This window comes from Canis lupus, chromosome 24 (assembly GCF_048164855.1).
Source record: "Canis lupus baileyi chromosome 24, mCanLup2.hap1, whole genome shotgun sequence".
NCBI lineage: Eukaryota > Metazoa > Chordata > Mammalia > Carnivora > Canidae > Canis > Canis lupus.
Window position 1 is genome coordinate 22,086,659 of NC_132861.1, and position 14,318 is coordinate 22,100,976.

A 14,318-nucleotide genomic window follows, 5' to 3' on the forward strand; every position below is an offset into this window, starting at 1 on the left:
CAAGAGATTGAGCCTGTGTCAGGCTCCACACTCAGTGGGGAATCTCTTCTCTCTCTCTCTGCCCCTCTCCGTACTCTCTCTCTCAAATAAATAAATCTTTTAAAAACTATTTTAAAAAATAAAAGACTTTCAGAGAATGATGAACAGAATGAATGATGAATGGCATTAGTAATATTAGCAATAAAAATATAGAGTTATAAATCCCTTTTAAAATACTTAGGGGGACACCTGGGTGGCTCAGTGATTGAGCATCTGTCTTTGGTTCAGGTCATGATTCTGGGATGGAATCCCACATCAGGTTCCCTGTAAGGAGCCTGCTTCTCCTTCTGCCTATGTCTCTGCCTCTTTTCTCTGTGTCTCTCATGAATAAATAAATACAATCTTTAAAAAGAATAAATAAAATAAAACAGAATACTTATGGAGGGGCACCTGGGTGGCTCAGTTGGTTACACATCTGTCTCTGGATTTTGGCCCCATGTTGGCTCTGCACTTAGTGCCAAGTCTGCTTGGGTTTCTCTCTTTCTCCCTCTGCCCCTCTCCCACTAAAATAAATAAATAAAATCTTAAAAAAATATTATAGGGGGCAGGATCAAGATGGCAGAATAGGAAGATCAAGAACCTGGGCAGCCCCAGTGGCACAGCAGTTTAGCGCCGCCTGAAGCCCGGGGTGTGATCCTGGAGTCCTGGGATCAAGTCCCATGTCAGGCTTCCTGCATGGAGCCTGCTTCTCCCTCTGCCTGTGTGTCTGCCTCTCTCTCACTCTCTCTGAATAAATAAGTAAATAAATCTTTAAAAAAAAAAAAAAAAAAAAAGGAAGATCAAGAACCCAAGTCTTCTTATGGACACACCAAAACCTACAACTGTATGTAGAACAATTATCTCTGAGAACAAATGGAAGACTAGCAAAAGATCAGGTAGAACTAAAAATATAAAGAAAAAACCACATTGAGATGGGTAGAGGGGTGGAGATGCAATTTAGTCAGGGCTCACATTCCTGGCATGGTGACTCACAAGTGAGTGATATCACAACTGTAGAGACCCTCCTTGAGGACTGAGGGGTCTGGGACTCCATGAGGTTCCACAGCCCAGGAGACCTGCACCAGAAAGACAAGAATCCATAACGTATAGCTTCAATGACCAAGGGGCCTTGCTTATGTTTGGAAGAGCAAGAGACTAGTCGGAAACTGCAACTCCACTCTTAGAGAGCATTTGCACAATATCATTGACTCTAAGTTCCAACACAACGTAGCAGTTTCAAAACTGCCTGGATTACAAGTGAAGGAAATCTACTAACTTTAGTATGTGTCAGAAGGGCAGGGATCTGTTGGAAAGTTCTCCAGAGATGGAAGTGGTGTGTACAATTTTTCTTATCCTCCTTCTACCTAGCTGACCCAGCACTATTGGGTGCACGCTCACCCTCCCTCCTTTTTTATTTTTTTTTAAAGCTAGGTATATATATATATTTAATTTACTCATTTATCCATTTTCATTCATTCACTCTTTTATTTAGAGTGCAGCAAGGAGAAGGGCAGAGCCTGATGTGGGACTTGATTCTACAACCCCAAGATCATGACCAGAGCTGAACTCAAGAGTCGGATGCTCAACCGAGCCACCCAGGTGCCCCTGGTGGGTGCCTTTTCTGACACTGTCCACCTATTGTGCTAGCACCACTAGCTCTACTGTGGCATTCCCTTGTGGATTTGCCCTACCCAACCTGTCTACCCTAGCTCAGAGTCCCTTCCCTAGCATACTCTGTAAGCAGCCTAGGCTGGTAAGGAGCCCTTCCCAAGCAATTCCCTGTTCTACCACTTGTGGAGAGTACCCTCAGTTGGCCCCAAGAGACCCTCCTAAGTGAACTCAATTTGCGGGATCAGTCCTGTATTAGAACACCTGCAACAGTTACAACCAGACCTCACAAAAAGCCACACAGAGGGCCAGCCCCACTCACTAGTATGCATGCAGTAGTCAAAGTCTGACCTCACAGAAAGCTGTGTACACCAGTGGGTCTGCAATAATCTTGACCTAGCCACAACAGAAGGGTGCAGGTAGCTCACATAAGAAACACTCACAGGAACCTGGCTCAGGTGACCATGGAGGTTTGTGCTACAAGGCCCCTTCTGCATAAAGCCACTCCTTTAAAACCTACAGACATAACTGATCAACCTAATACACAGAAACAAAGTGAGGCAAAATGTGGAGACAGAGAAATATGTTCCAAATAAAAGCAAGACAAAATCTTAGAAAAAGAACTAAACAAAATGGAGATAAGCAATCTACCAGATAAAGAGTTTAAAGTAATGGTCATAAAGACACTGAACTCTGAAGAAGAGAAAAGAGTGAGAACTTCAACAAAGAGATAGAAACTATAAAAAAGAACCAATCAGAGCTAAAGAATACAATAACTGAAATAACAAATACACTAGAGGGAATTAACAGATTAGATGATGCAGAAGAAAGGATCAATAATCTGGAAAGCAGTGATGCCTGGGTGGCTTAGTGGTTGAGCATCTGCTTTCAGCTCAGGGTGTGGTCCCATGGTCCCATGACTGAGTCCCACATCAGGCTCCCTGCATGAAGCCTGCTTCTCCCTCTGCCTCTCATGAATAAATAAATAAAATCTTAAAAAAAAAAAAATCTAGAGAGCAGGGTAGAGGAAATTACCCAATCAGAACAGCAATAAGAATTTTTATTTTTATTTTATTATTTCTTAAAGATTTTGTTTATTCATGAGAGACACAGAGAAAGAGGCAGACACATAGGCAGACATCCACAGGGAGCCTGTTGTGGAATTTGATCCGAGGATCACGACCTGAGTCAAAAGCAGATGCTCAGCCACTGAGCCACGTAGGTGTCCCCAAAAAAATAATTTTTAAAAGTGAGAATAGTTAAAGGCCCTTTGGGACAGCATCAAGGGTATTAACATTAGCATTATAGGGTCCCAGAAGGAAAAGAGAGAAAGGGACAAAAAATCTATATGAAGAAATAATGGCTGAAAATTTCCCTAACCTGGCCAAGGTAATATACATCTAATTCTAGTAAGCACAGAGTCCCAAATAAGATGAACCCAAAAAGACCCACACCAAAACATATTACAATTAAAGTATCAGCAATTAAAGATAAAGAGAGAATCTTAAAAGCAGCAAGAGAAAAACAACTAGTTAATTACAAGGGAACCCCATAAAACTATCAGCTATTTTTTCAGCAGAAACTTAACAGACCAGAAGGGAGTGGCATGATATACTCAAAGTACTGAAAGGAAAAGACTTATAAACAAGAATACTCTACCTGGCAAAGTTATATCACTCAGAGCTGAAGGGAGATCAGTTTCCCAGACAAAGAAAAGCTGAAGGAGTTCATCAATACCAAACTGGTTTTCCATGAAATGTTGAAAGAATTTCATTAAACAAAAAGAAAAGACTATAACTAGAAATGAGAAAATTTAAGAAAAAATCTTACTGGTAAAGGTAAACAATACAAAGGTCATGGATCAACCACCCTCATATCTAATATGAAGTTTAAAAGACAAGAATATTAAAATCATCTAGACCTACAATCATTAATCAAGAGCTACACAAAATAATAAGATGTAAAACATGACATCAAAAACAAAATGCTGCGGAGGTAAAAGTAATGCTTTTAGAATGTGTTTGAACCTTCAACTTAAAACAGACTGTTAGATATACAGGATGTTATATATGAATCCCATTGTAATATAAACCAAATACCTATTGATAGGTAAAGAAAAAATAAACAGAAAGAAATACAAATATAACACCAATCACAAGGGAAGAGCGCAAGAGAAGAGAATAGTAACACAGAAGAACTGCCAATTACAGAAAACAATCAAGTAAATGGCAATAAGTACATATCGATCAATAACTATTTTTAATGTAAATCAACTACATGCTTTAAACAAAAGACAAAGGGTGGTTGAATGGATAAAAAAAAAAAATCAATGCCCATATACACACTACCTACAAGAGACTCACTTCAGATCTACGACACATACAGACAAGTGAACTGAAGGGATGGAGAAAGGTATTCCATGCAAATGAAAAACAAAGAAAGCTGAAGTAGCAATATTTAACGCAGAAAAAAATAGATTTTAAAAGAAAGACTGTAACAAGTGACTATGAAGGGCATTACATAATGATTGCATACATCAAACAAGAGGATAGAAATATCAATGCATCCAACATAGGGGCACCTAAATCCATAAAGCAAGTATTAACAAACATAAAGAGAGAGACTGATGATTAATACAATAACAGTAGGGGACTTTAATATTCCACTTTCATCAATGAATAGATCATCTAGATAGAAAAATCAATAAGGAAACATTGGTCCTAAATAACACATCAGACCAAATGGACTTAACACATATATACAAAACACTCTACCCCAAAACAGCAGAGTACACACACTTTTCAAATGCACATTCTCCAGGATGGAGCATATGAAAGCCACAAAAGAAATCTCAATTAAGAAAACTGAAATCATACCAAGCACCTTTTCCAAACACAACAGTATAAAACTAAAAATGAAAAATTGTTTTGTTTTAAGAAGAAAACTGTAAAACACAAATATGTGAAGTCTAAACAAATCAATGAGTCAATGAAGATATCAAAAAATACCTTGAGACAAATGAAAATGAAAATACAATGTTCCAAAATCTATGGGAGCAAAAGCAATTCTAAGAGATAAGTTTATAGTGGTATGCAGGCCCATCTCAAGAAACAAGAAAAATCTCAAATTAACCATACATAATTCTACATATAAAGGAACTACAAAGAACAAACAAAGCCCAAAGTCAGTAATACACATCCTTATGTTCACTGCAGCATTATTTACAATAGCCAATATATTGAGGCAATCTAAGTGTTCATCGATAGATGAATAGGGAAAGATGATGTGGTATATAACTGTACCCTGAACAACACAGGTTTGAACAGCCTTGGGTCCACTTGTATGTGGACTTTCTTCAATAAATGCAATATAGCACTTTAAGAATATTTTCTATTCTTATGATTTTCTTAGTAACATTTTCTTTTCTCTAGCTTATTTTACTGTAAGAATACATTATAATACATATAAATACAAAATATGTGTTAATCAACTATTTATGCTATTAGTAAGGTTTCAAATCAATAGTAGGCTAATAGTAGTAATTAAATGTTTGGGGAGTCAAAAGTAATATGCAGATTTCTGACTGCACAGATTTGGATTCCTAACCCCTGTATTGTTCAGGGTCAATTACGTGTGTGTATGTGTGTGTGTGTGTGTACATACATACACACAAAGGAAATTACGTAGCCATAAAAAAAAGGAAATTTTTCCATTTGCAACATGGATGGACACTGAGGGTCCGTATGCTAAATGAAATAAGTCAGAGAGAGAAAAACAAATAATGTATGGTTTTACTTATATGTGGAATCCAAAAAACTAAATAAATGACTAAATACAGAAACATATATACAGAGAATAATCTGGTGGTCACCAGAGGGGAAGGCATAGGGAGGATAGAGGAAGTAGGGATGGGGGTTAAAAGGTACAAACTTTTGGTTAAAAAATAAATAGAACAAGGGGATACAATGTACTGCATAGAAAATATGGTCAATTATATAAATCAACCTTGTACAGTGGTAGATGATAGCTAGATGTATCTTGATTACTTTGTAATTTATATAAATGTTGAATCACTATGTTGTACATATGAAAGTAACAAAATATCGCATGTTAACTAGGCTTCAATAAAAAAGTAAACAATATGAATTAAATTCTAGTTTCAAGGAATATAAAAATAGAAAAAATAAATTGTGCTTCTTCAAAATTTTGATTTGAGAATATTTTTGAAAATTAAGACTATTAAACAATAATTTGGGGTGTACAAAAGAGAAGAAATAGAAATTAATATTTTGTTTCTACAAATTTAATGAAAGAAAATAGAAAATGAATCCTAAATGTCCATATGGTTTAAACGTAGATAAGAGTATTTCTAAGAAAATTTATTTTAGTTTAGCTTACATATCTTTTTTAAAAAGATTTTATTTATATATTTATTGAGAGAGAGAGAGAGAGAGAGAGTGTGTGCGCCACAAGCAGGCATATGGGGAGAGGCAGAGGGAGAGGGAGAGGGAGAAGCAGGATCCTCACTGAGCAGAGTCTGATGTGGGGCTTGATCCCAGGACCCCAGGATCACAACCTGAGCAGAAAGCAGATGCTTAACTGACTAAGCCACCTAGGTGCCCTGAGTTTAGCTTACATATCTTCAGTAGGCAACTGACATTGTCTTTTTGGCAATAATTCTGGAGTAACATTAAAAATAAAATTTAGCAGAGCAAAAAATGGGAAATTATCTATTGAGATTTGATTCTTCAGCGCCTTCTGTAATAATACACAAAGCATCTAAGTACCTAGCAATAGCAGTCATAGACAAGGTGCAATCTCACATATTACAGCATATAAAAGTCATATAAAATTTTAATGGTATTCAAATACAAAATGTTGATACAAATCTGTATGTACTAGTTCCTTGAAAGTAAGAATCTGCAAATTAGCAGGTGAAATTCAGTTTTATAAAGCAAAAATAATTCCCAGTAGGGAATCAATTTTTTTAACTTCCTGTATTTGACAGAGAGAGAAAGTACAAGCAGGGGGAACAGGAGTGGGAACAGTAGAGGGAGAAACAGACTCCCCACTGAGAAGGGAGCCCGATCTGGGACTCAATCCTAGGACCCTGGGATCATGGCCCAAGCTGAAGGCAGACACTTCACCGATCAAGCCACCCAGGTCCCTAGGAATCAATTTTTAAAAGGATAGTTAAAAAGTAGAAAACTCAGAAATAGACCTATAACTTAGAGGCATGTGGTATTTAACACAGACGTCAAAGCAATATAGTAGGGAATGGAAAGTCTCTTTAACAAAACTGGAAAAACTAAAGTCCATATGAAACGATATGAACTTAGTTCCCTTTGACGTAGGGAGGGAAAACCAGGTAGAGTTGACGGTCTCTTTGAGCTGAGGTAATGAATCGGAAGTCCAGAAGGCAAAAGTGGCTAATGTTGGCAGGACAGAGTACTGAAGAGTAGAAAGCTACACAAAGAGAACTTGGAAGAACCATAGAGCTTCTTGGATTCTTAAGCTGCATACCGATCAGCACACACATGGGAAATTACTATATCTAGGGAAAAGATGTCCCAAAAGGAGTTAAACTTGGAGTTAAAAAAGGTCAGAAATAGTCCCTCTTCCCACCAGCCAGAAAAAAAAGTCTTATAATTCACAAGTCATTAGGCAGGTTACTCAGAGAGGTTTTAGACTTCGTCAAAGAGGAGAGATTAGCCATAGACATTGCTCCACCTAGCAAAGCTTAAAAGCAAGACCTAAAAGGGTCAAGTTATTTACAAGTAACTGAACTGTGTCTCGGAACAAAAATCAAGGATATTTATAGGAATACAAAAATATACAATCACTCATCTAGGTAAAATTCATGGTTTGGCTTCCAAACAAAAAATTGACCATGCACGCAAAAAAGCAAAAGAATCCAACCTTTAATAAAGAGAAAAAAATCAATCGAGTAATACCAACCTAAAAATGACAGATGACCTTGTCAGTATAACTGAATTCTGTATGTTCAATAAGCTAGAGAAAGAAGTAATGATAATTACAGAAAAGGAAAACACTGAGAAGATCTAAATTTCTAGAAAAAAACAAAATAAGCTGGAAAAACATGGCAAAAATTATCCAAATTTAATGAAAGCTACTCACAATTGCAAGCAGCTGAACAAAACCCAAGCAAAAGAAACAAGAAAATGACACCAAAGCACATGATAATGAAATTTACTAAAACCAAGTCTTAGGGGAAAGATTTAAAAACATCTAAGGAGACGGGACACCTGGGTGGCTCAGCAGTTTAGCGCCTGCCTTTGGCCCAGGGCATGATCCTGGAGTCCCAGGATCGAGTCCTGCATCAGGATCCCGGCATGGAGCCTGCTTCTCCCTTTGCCTGTGTCTCTGCCTCTCTCTCTCCTTCTCTCTCTCTCTCTCTCTCTCTCTGTCTCTCATGAATAAATAAATAAAATCTTAAAAAAAATCTAGAAGAAATAAGACATATTACATACAGATGAATAACTATAAGAATGATAGAAGGTTCTTACCACAATAAATAAGAAACTAGAAGACATTGGTACAGTATCATTAAAGTACTAAAAGAAAAAAAATATCAAAGTTAGAATTCCATACCCAAAAAAAGTATCTTTGCAAAAGGAAGGCAAAATAAACACTTTTATAGATCTACAAAAGCTGAAATGAGTCCTCACCAGCAGGTCTACATTATAAGAAATGTTCAAGAAAGTCCTTCAGGCAGAAAAAAATGATAACCACATGGAAATCTGATTTACACAAATATTCAAATATTATGAAGACCACTGGAAACAATAACTATATGAGTAGATACAGAAGCTTTTCCTATTATTATTTAAAACTCCTTAAAGAATAAATGATCATAATGTATTATGGGGTTTATAGCATAAGTTAAAAACAAAAACAATAGCACAATGACTGGGAGGAAATAAATCGATACTGTTGTAAGGCTCTTAAACTATATGTGAAATATAATCAATTGCTAGAAGATAAACTGTGATAAGTTAAAGATGTATGCTACAAACTCTAGAGTAAACACTAAAATAAAAGAATAAACTGCAGTTACTAAGCCAATAACAGAGATAAAATGTAATCATAAAAATACTCAATCCAAAAGAAAGAAAAACGGGACGCCTGGGTGGCTCAGCTGTTGAGCATTTGCCTTTGGCTCAGGGCGTGATCCCAAAGTCCCGGGATCGAGTCCTACATTGGGCTCCCAGCATGGAGCCTGCTTTTCTCTCTGCCTGTGTCTCTGCCTCTCTCTGTGTCTCTGATGAATAAATAAATGAAATCTTAAAAAAAGAAAAACAAAAGGGCAAAGGAAACAAAGAATGGATAAGGTAAACAAAAAACAAATAGCAAAATGGCATTTTTAGATGGAACCATATTAAGAATCACATTAAGTATAAATGGTCTCAATAACCAAGTTAAAGTTGATAAGAGTGGATTAAAAAAGCACACCCAAAAATATACTTCTTATAGGCAGAAACCTATTTTAAATACATAGACACCAAAAGACTAAAAAGAGAGGGGGGAATGGAGAAAGATATACCAGCTAACATTAAGCAAAAAAAGTAGAAGTGACTTTATCAATAACAAAAATTTTAAATAGAGATTTTTTTTTAATGAAACAAGCTATTGATAATCACAATGCAGATAAATCACAAAAAGCATTATGTGGGATGCTTGGGTACCTCAGTGGTTGAGTGTCTGCCTTTGGCTCAGGTCTTGATCCTGGGGTCCTGGGATCAAGTCCCACATCAGGCTCCCCTGCAGGGAGCCTACTTCTTCCTCTGCCTATCTCTCTGTGTCTCTTATGAATAAATAAATAAAATCTTAAAAAAAAATGCATTATGCTGAGTTAGACAAGCTAAACAAAAAAGAATACAAACTGTTAGTCTGTTTAAATGAAATTCTAGAACAAAGAAAGTTAATCTAAGATAGAAAAATTCAGAAAAAAGTCCCCTCTGGGAGGCTAGATGCAGAAACTGGGAAGAGGCATGAAATTTTTTGTTTGGGAAGAGAGGGTTTTCTGTATATTGATAGGGGTTTGGGTTACATAGGGTTATATGTGCTAAAACTCAGCAGATGGTTGTCGACTCTTGATTTTGGCTTAGGTCATGATCTCAGGGTCATGAGATCAAGCTCTCTGTCAGGCTCTGTGCTGGGCATGCAGCCTGCATAAGATTCTCTCTCTCTCTCCCTCTATAACCTCCCCATTGCTCATACATGTGCTATCTCTAAAAAAATTTTTAAACCCCCAGCAAATGTACTTTTAAAATATCTGCATTTCATTGTATGTAAATTTAACATTAAAGAAAAACTCTAAAATATATTGAACTCCATTTAATGATATGTATACTATGAAGTACTTAGGACAAAGTGTACCAATATCTGCAATGACTTTTAAACTGCATCAAAAAATAAGATACACTAATTGTTAGATAGAAGGATGGACAGATATGTGATCAAGCAAACACAGTAAAATATTAATGGTATACTCTCAATGGAGAGTGTATGGTGTTCACTGTGAAATTATTTCAATTTTGCTATGTTTGAAATTGTTCATAATAAAATCTTAAGAAAAGTAAATCATGTACGATCATACAATGGACTATTATTACACAGCTATAAAAAAGATGAAGGGAATTTTTAATGTAGTGAAATGATTTAAAATACACTTATTTAGAAAATAAATATAATAAATGATATATAACATATAACATAAAGGTATAAAATATGTGTCTATAGAGAGATGGAAATGGAGTATATGCTGAGGTAGGGAGAAATTTTATACACTGTTTATATTATGTAAAAACTTATCACATAAATATATTGCCTGCTTATGTTAAACATGATTTTTGAACTTATGAGACAAAGTGTTATTCATAACATTATTCTCAGTCTCATGCTAGCTTTTCATATAAAAGTGCTTTTAATAAGGTATCTCATATATCCTGATATATTTGTCTTTGAAAAGTCTATATAAATCATTCAAAATTACCCTATTTTTAATTTTTTTTTATGTTTTAAGCTTTTATTTATTTATTCATGAGAGAGAGAGAGAGAGAGAGAGACTGAAAGAGAAAGGGGGGGGGGCAGAGACACAGGCAGAGGGAGAAGCAGGCTCCATGCAGGGAGCCCGATGTGGGACTTGATCCCTCGACTCCGGAATCACGCCTTGAGCGAAAGGCAGCCGCTCAACCACTGAGCCACCTAGGAATTCCAAAATTACCCAATTCTTCTGTTTTTATTCTGCATATGTTCTTTCTTCCTACTTTTAAAGAAAATGTGGCAGGATTTTTTCATCTTATATAAAACTTACTTGAACCTCTCTACTTTTGCTTTCATTTCACCGTCAGACTGGTGATAAGTTTTTTGCCTCAGAGGTGTTCTAAATCATTACAGCTCCATCACTCAAGAGATCTCACAACATAAGTTGTGTTCATCATATTTATGTAATTAATGACCAATTTTCATGTATAAGATCTATGCTACATGATAGGGAACACAAAACATACAGTACAACTCTCATGAGAGAAGAGAGATGATTATCTCATGGGAGATGTCTATTGATTAATAACCAACACAAATATCACACAGATACTTGAATTATCTAACAAGGGTTTTAAAAGTTATTATAAAATATTTCTAGGAAACAATCATGAACATTCTTTACAACAATGAAAAACAGAAGGTCTGAGAAAAGAAACTGATGATGTTAAAGAAAATGTTAAGAAATTTAAATTTCAATATCCGTAAATAAAATTTTACTGGAAACACAGCCATGTTAAAACATTTGCATATTGTCTAATTGCTGCTTTTACACTCTAGTGACAGAGTACAGAAGATGCAACAGAGTCCTTATGGCCTGCAAAGCCTAAAATAATTACTATCTGGCCATTCACAGAAAACATTTGCTAACTCTTGTTTCAAAGACTGCTCTCTGCACTCAGAGTAAGTTTATACTGTTTGAAAGAGCCAATGTACAGTACCCTTCATGATCATCCCTCCTTACCTCTTCCAAGGCTTCTTACTTGCCATTGTTTGACTTGACTTCTGAACTTTGCCAGCCATGCTGAATTATACCAAGTTCCCTGAATTTTACACGCTCTTTCATCTGGGTACTAGTTCATCTATGCCTAAAACACGGCTTAGCTTTTGGTTAACTACTTATCCCTCGACTCATCCTTTTTTCCAGAAATCATTTCCTTGGGTTCCTCAACTCCAATTTATGTCTTGATACATATTCTTACAGTAGCCTAAAATTATTTCTAGTATATTCCTTATCAATTACAATTGCCTTGTCTCCCTCTCCCCTAGGCCCTAAGCTCATTAAGGAGGACTATGTCTTAACCATTATTATATCTTCATTGCTGAGGAATATGTGGCATTTAATGAGATTCAATAAAGAACTGCTGAGTAACCAAAATAAAAGACACCATAGTTTGGAGTCTTTGAGCTTTTCTCCAATGCAAGAAAGAATTCTACAAAAATAGTCCATTAAAAAAATTACTTAAAACTAAATTTAGTTGGTTGACAATCAGACCTGCCCTTTCAGAATGTAAGCACCACAAGAGCACATGTTTTCATTTATTGTTGTATCTTCCTCAATAACTTAGACAATGCAAGAAAATAGTTGCTCAGGGACGCCTGGGTGGCTCAGTTGTTGAGTGTCTGCCTTTGGCTCAGGGCATGATCTTAGGTTGGGGGATCAAGTCCTACATCGGGCTCCCTGAGCAGAGCCTGCTTCTGTCTGTGTCTCTGTGTCTCTCATGAATAAATAAATAAAATCTTAAAAAAATAAAAGAAAATAGTTGCTCAATAATTATTGCTGAACAAAGAAATCTTTAAGTGAGATCATTTCGATACCTCTGACTACATACCTAAGGGATCTTTCTGAGATACTGTCAAAGTTTGCTACTTTGGTTCTCATCAAGAATTGTTCCTAGTAACAGATTAAAGTAATACAACTGGTAGAAAGAGTTAACAATCTAAATATGTATCATTAGTCCTCTCTCTCATACCACATAATTTTGTAATAAAAATCCTTGTGTTTTTTTTTTTAAGGTTTAATTTATTTTTTCATGAGAGACATATAAGGAGAGGTAGAGACATAGGCAGAGGAAGAAGCAGGCTCCCTGTGGGGAGCCCGATGCAGGACTCAATCCCTGGACCCCGGGATCATGACCTGAGCCGAAGGCAGACACTCAACCACTGAGCCACCCGTGTTCCTCGAAATCCTTGTGTTTCTTAAGGATGAATAGTTTTCTCTATTTTTCACATACAACTAAATCTTTGCAGCCTTTCCTCAATCCCTCTACCTGTTCTTTCTTTCCAAGTATCCAGTCTACAAGTTTACAAGTGTGCTAGGCCAACACAGAATATTAACATTTTATACATACTTTCAGTTGCAGAAAAGGATGTGTCCAATGTCAACTCATCCAGAGGAATCACAAGTTGACCTCCTGCCTCCCATTTCTTGCGATCAGATGAAACTGATTTTTCTTTTTCATGCTCTTTGGCACCTTCATTAACAACTATCTCACATGTATCAGAGTGACATTGCTTTTCTTCCTCATCTTCTTGAGCTTTAAGATTTTGATTTAACCTACGTAGTATTTCCCGCTTACTCTGAAACAGTTAATATGTTACATAAACTTTAATAAGTATACAATTAAGTAAAATGACTGACAGAAAGAGTTTGAAAATTGTACTTACTGAAATAGCACTGTTAGCCTTCTGCATGTCTTCTGAGGTTTCCTGGGTATCACTTAAACTTCTATCCTATAAATACAGATAGTCACAGAGTAAGAAAAATGCTATTTTAAATGTCTACCTTAAAAATTTTGGTTTTGTTACTTTTTGTTTTCCATTAAATTGCTCCTTGTGAATATTTTTATCCCTGTAAAATGTTAATATAACTTCCTTCATTATCAGAAATGAGAAATAGTTAAAAATAATCAAGTAATAGACTTAAAAACAGAACGGCCAATTCTCAATTATTTGTCTTATTTTTAGATTACTGATCACATATTTAACTACATTATACTCTTCCTTTTTGGCATCTGATTTTTGGTAATTTTAGGTCAGTGGTACAAATAAAAAGAAAATTAACTCATATACTCCTCCTGCCCTTTTTTAAGAGAGAGAGAGTATGTACACTCATGCAAGGAAAGGAGAGAGGGAGAGAGAGAATCCACACCCAGCACAGAGCCCAAACATAGGGCTGAATCTCATCACCCTGGATCATGACCTCAGTCAAAATCAAAAGTCAGATGCTTAACCAACTGAGCTATCCAGGCGTCTCAACTTATATACACTCTTAATTAAACCTAGGGAGTTTTGGTGGATAAAATAATTCTAGCTAGGCTGTGTTATTTTGATGCTGTCTTTATGTTTCATGTATATATATTCCTATTAAGCCATACTACTAAACATAATTGAGAATTGGTTTCTCTCCATAAGCAAAGAAATAATAAGTTCTGAGCCCTTTAGACCAACAATAATAAAAATTCTGTCTTTTGATTAGTACAATCATAGTGATGTAGGCCAACAAGAATTTTTAAACACACAAAAAGAAGAAATTAGTAGTTATGAAAGCTATGAAAGCAAAAAAAAAAAAAAAAAAAAAAGTACCTGAAAGATGCAGAGTAAGAAAGAGTAATTTTCAAGGTTTT

General features: G+C 35.9%; 1 protein-coding gene across 16 annotated transcripts in view; it reads right to left on the reverse strand.

Moving 5' to 3' along the window:
* The window catches only part of NEK1 (NIMA related kinase 1), a 228,597-nt gene that overhangs the window by 72,239 nt on the left and 142,040 nt on the right, over positions 1–14,318 (reverse strand). For all 16 annotated transcript variants that reach the window (XR_012016397.1, XM_072795971.1, XM_072795954.1 and 13 more), the window contains 2 exons: positions 13,360–13,425; positions 13,044–13,272 (listed from right to left, as the gene is read on the reverse strand). Coding sequence is in view for 15 of the 16 variants with exons in the window: in XM_072795971.1 (XP_072652072.1) it covers positions 13,044–13,272; positions 13,360–13,425 (295 nt within the window). In the remaining variant the exon portion in view is untranslated. The remainder of the gene's footprint in view (positions 1–13,043; positions 13,273–13,359; positions 13,426–14,318) is intronic.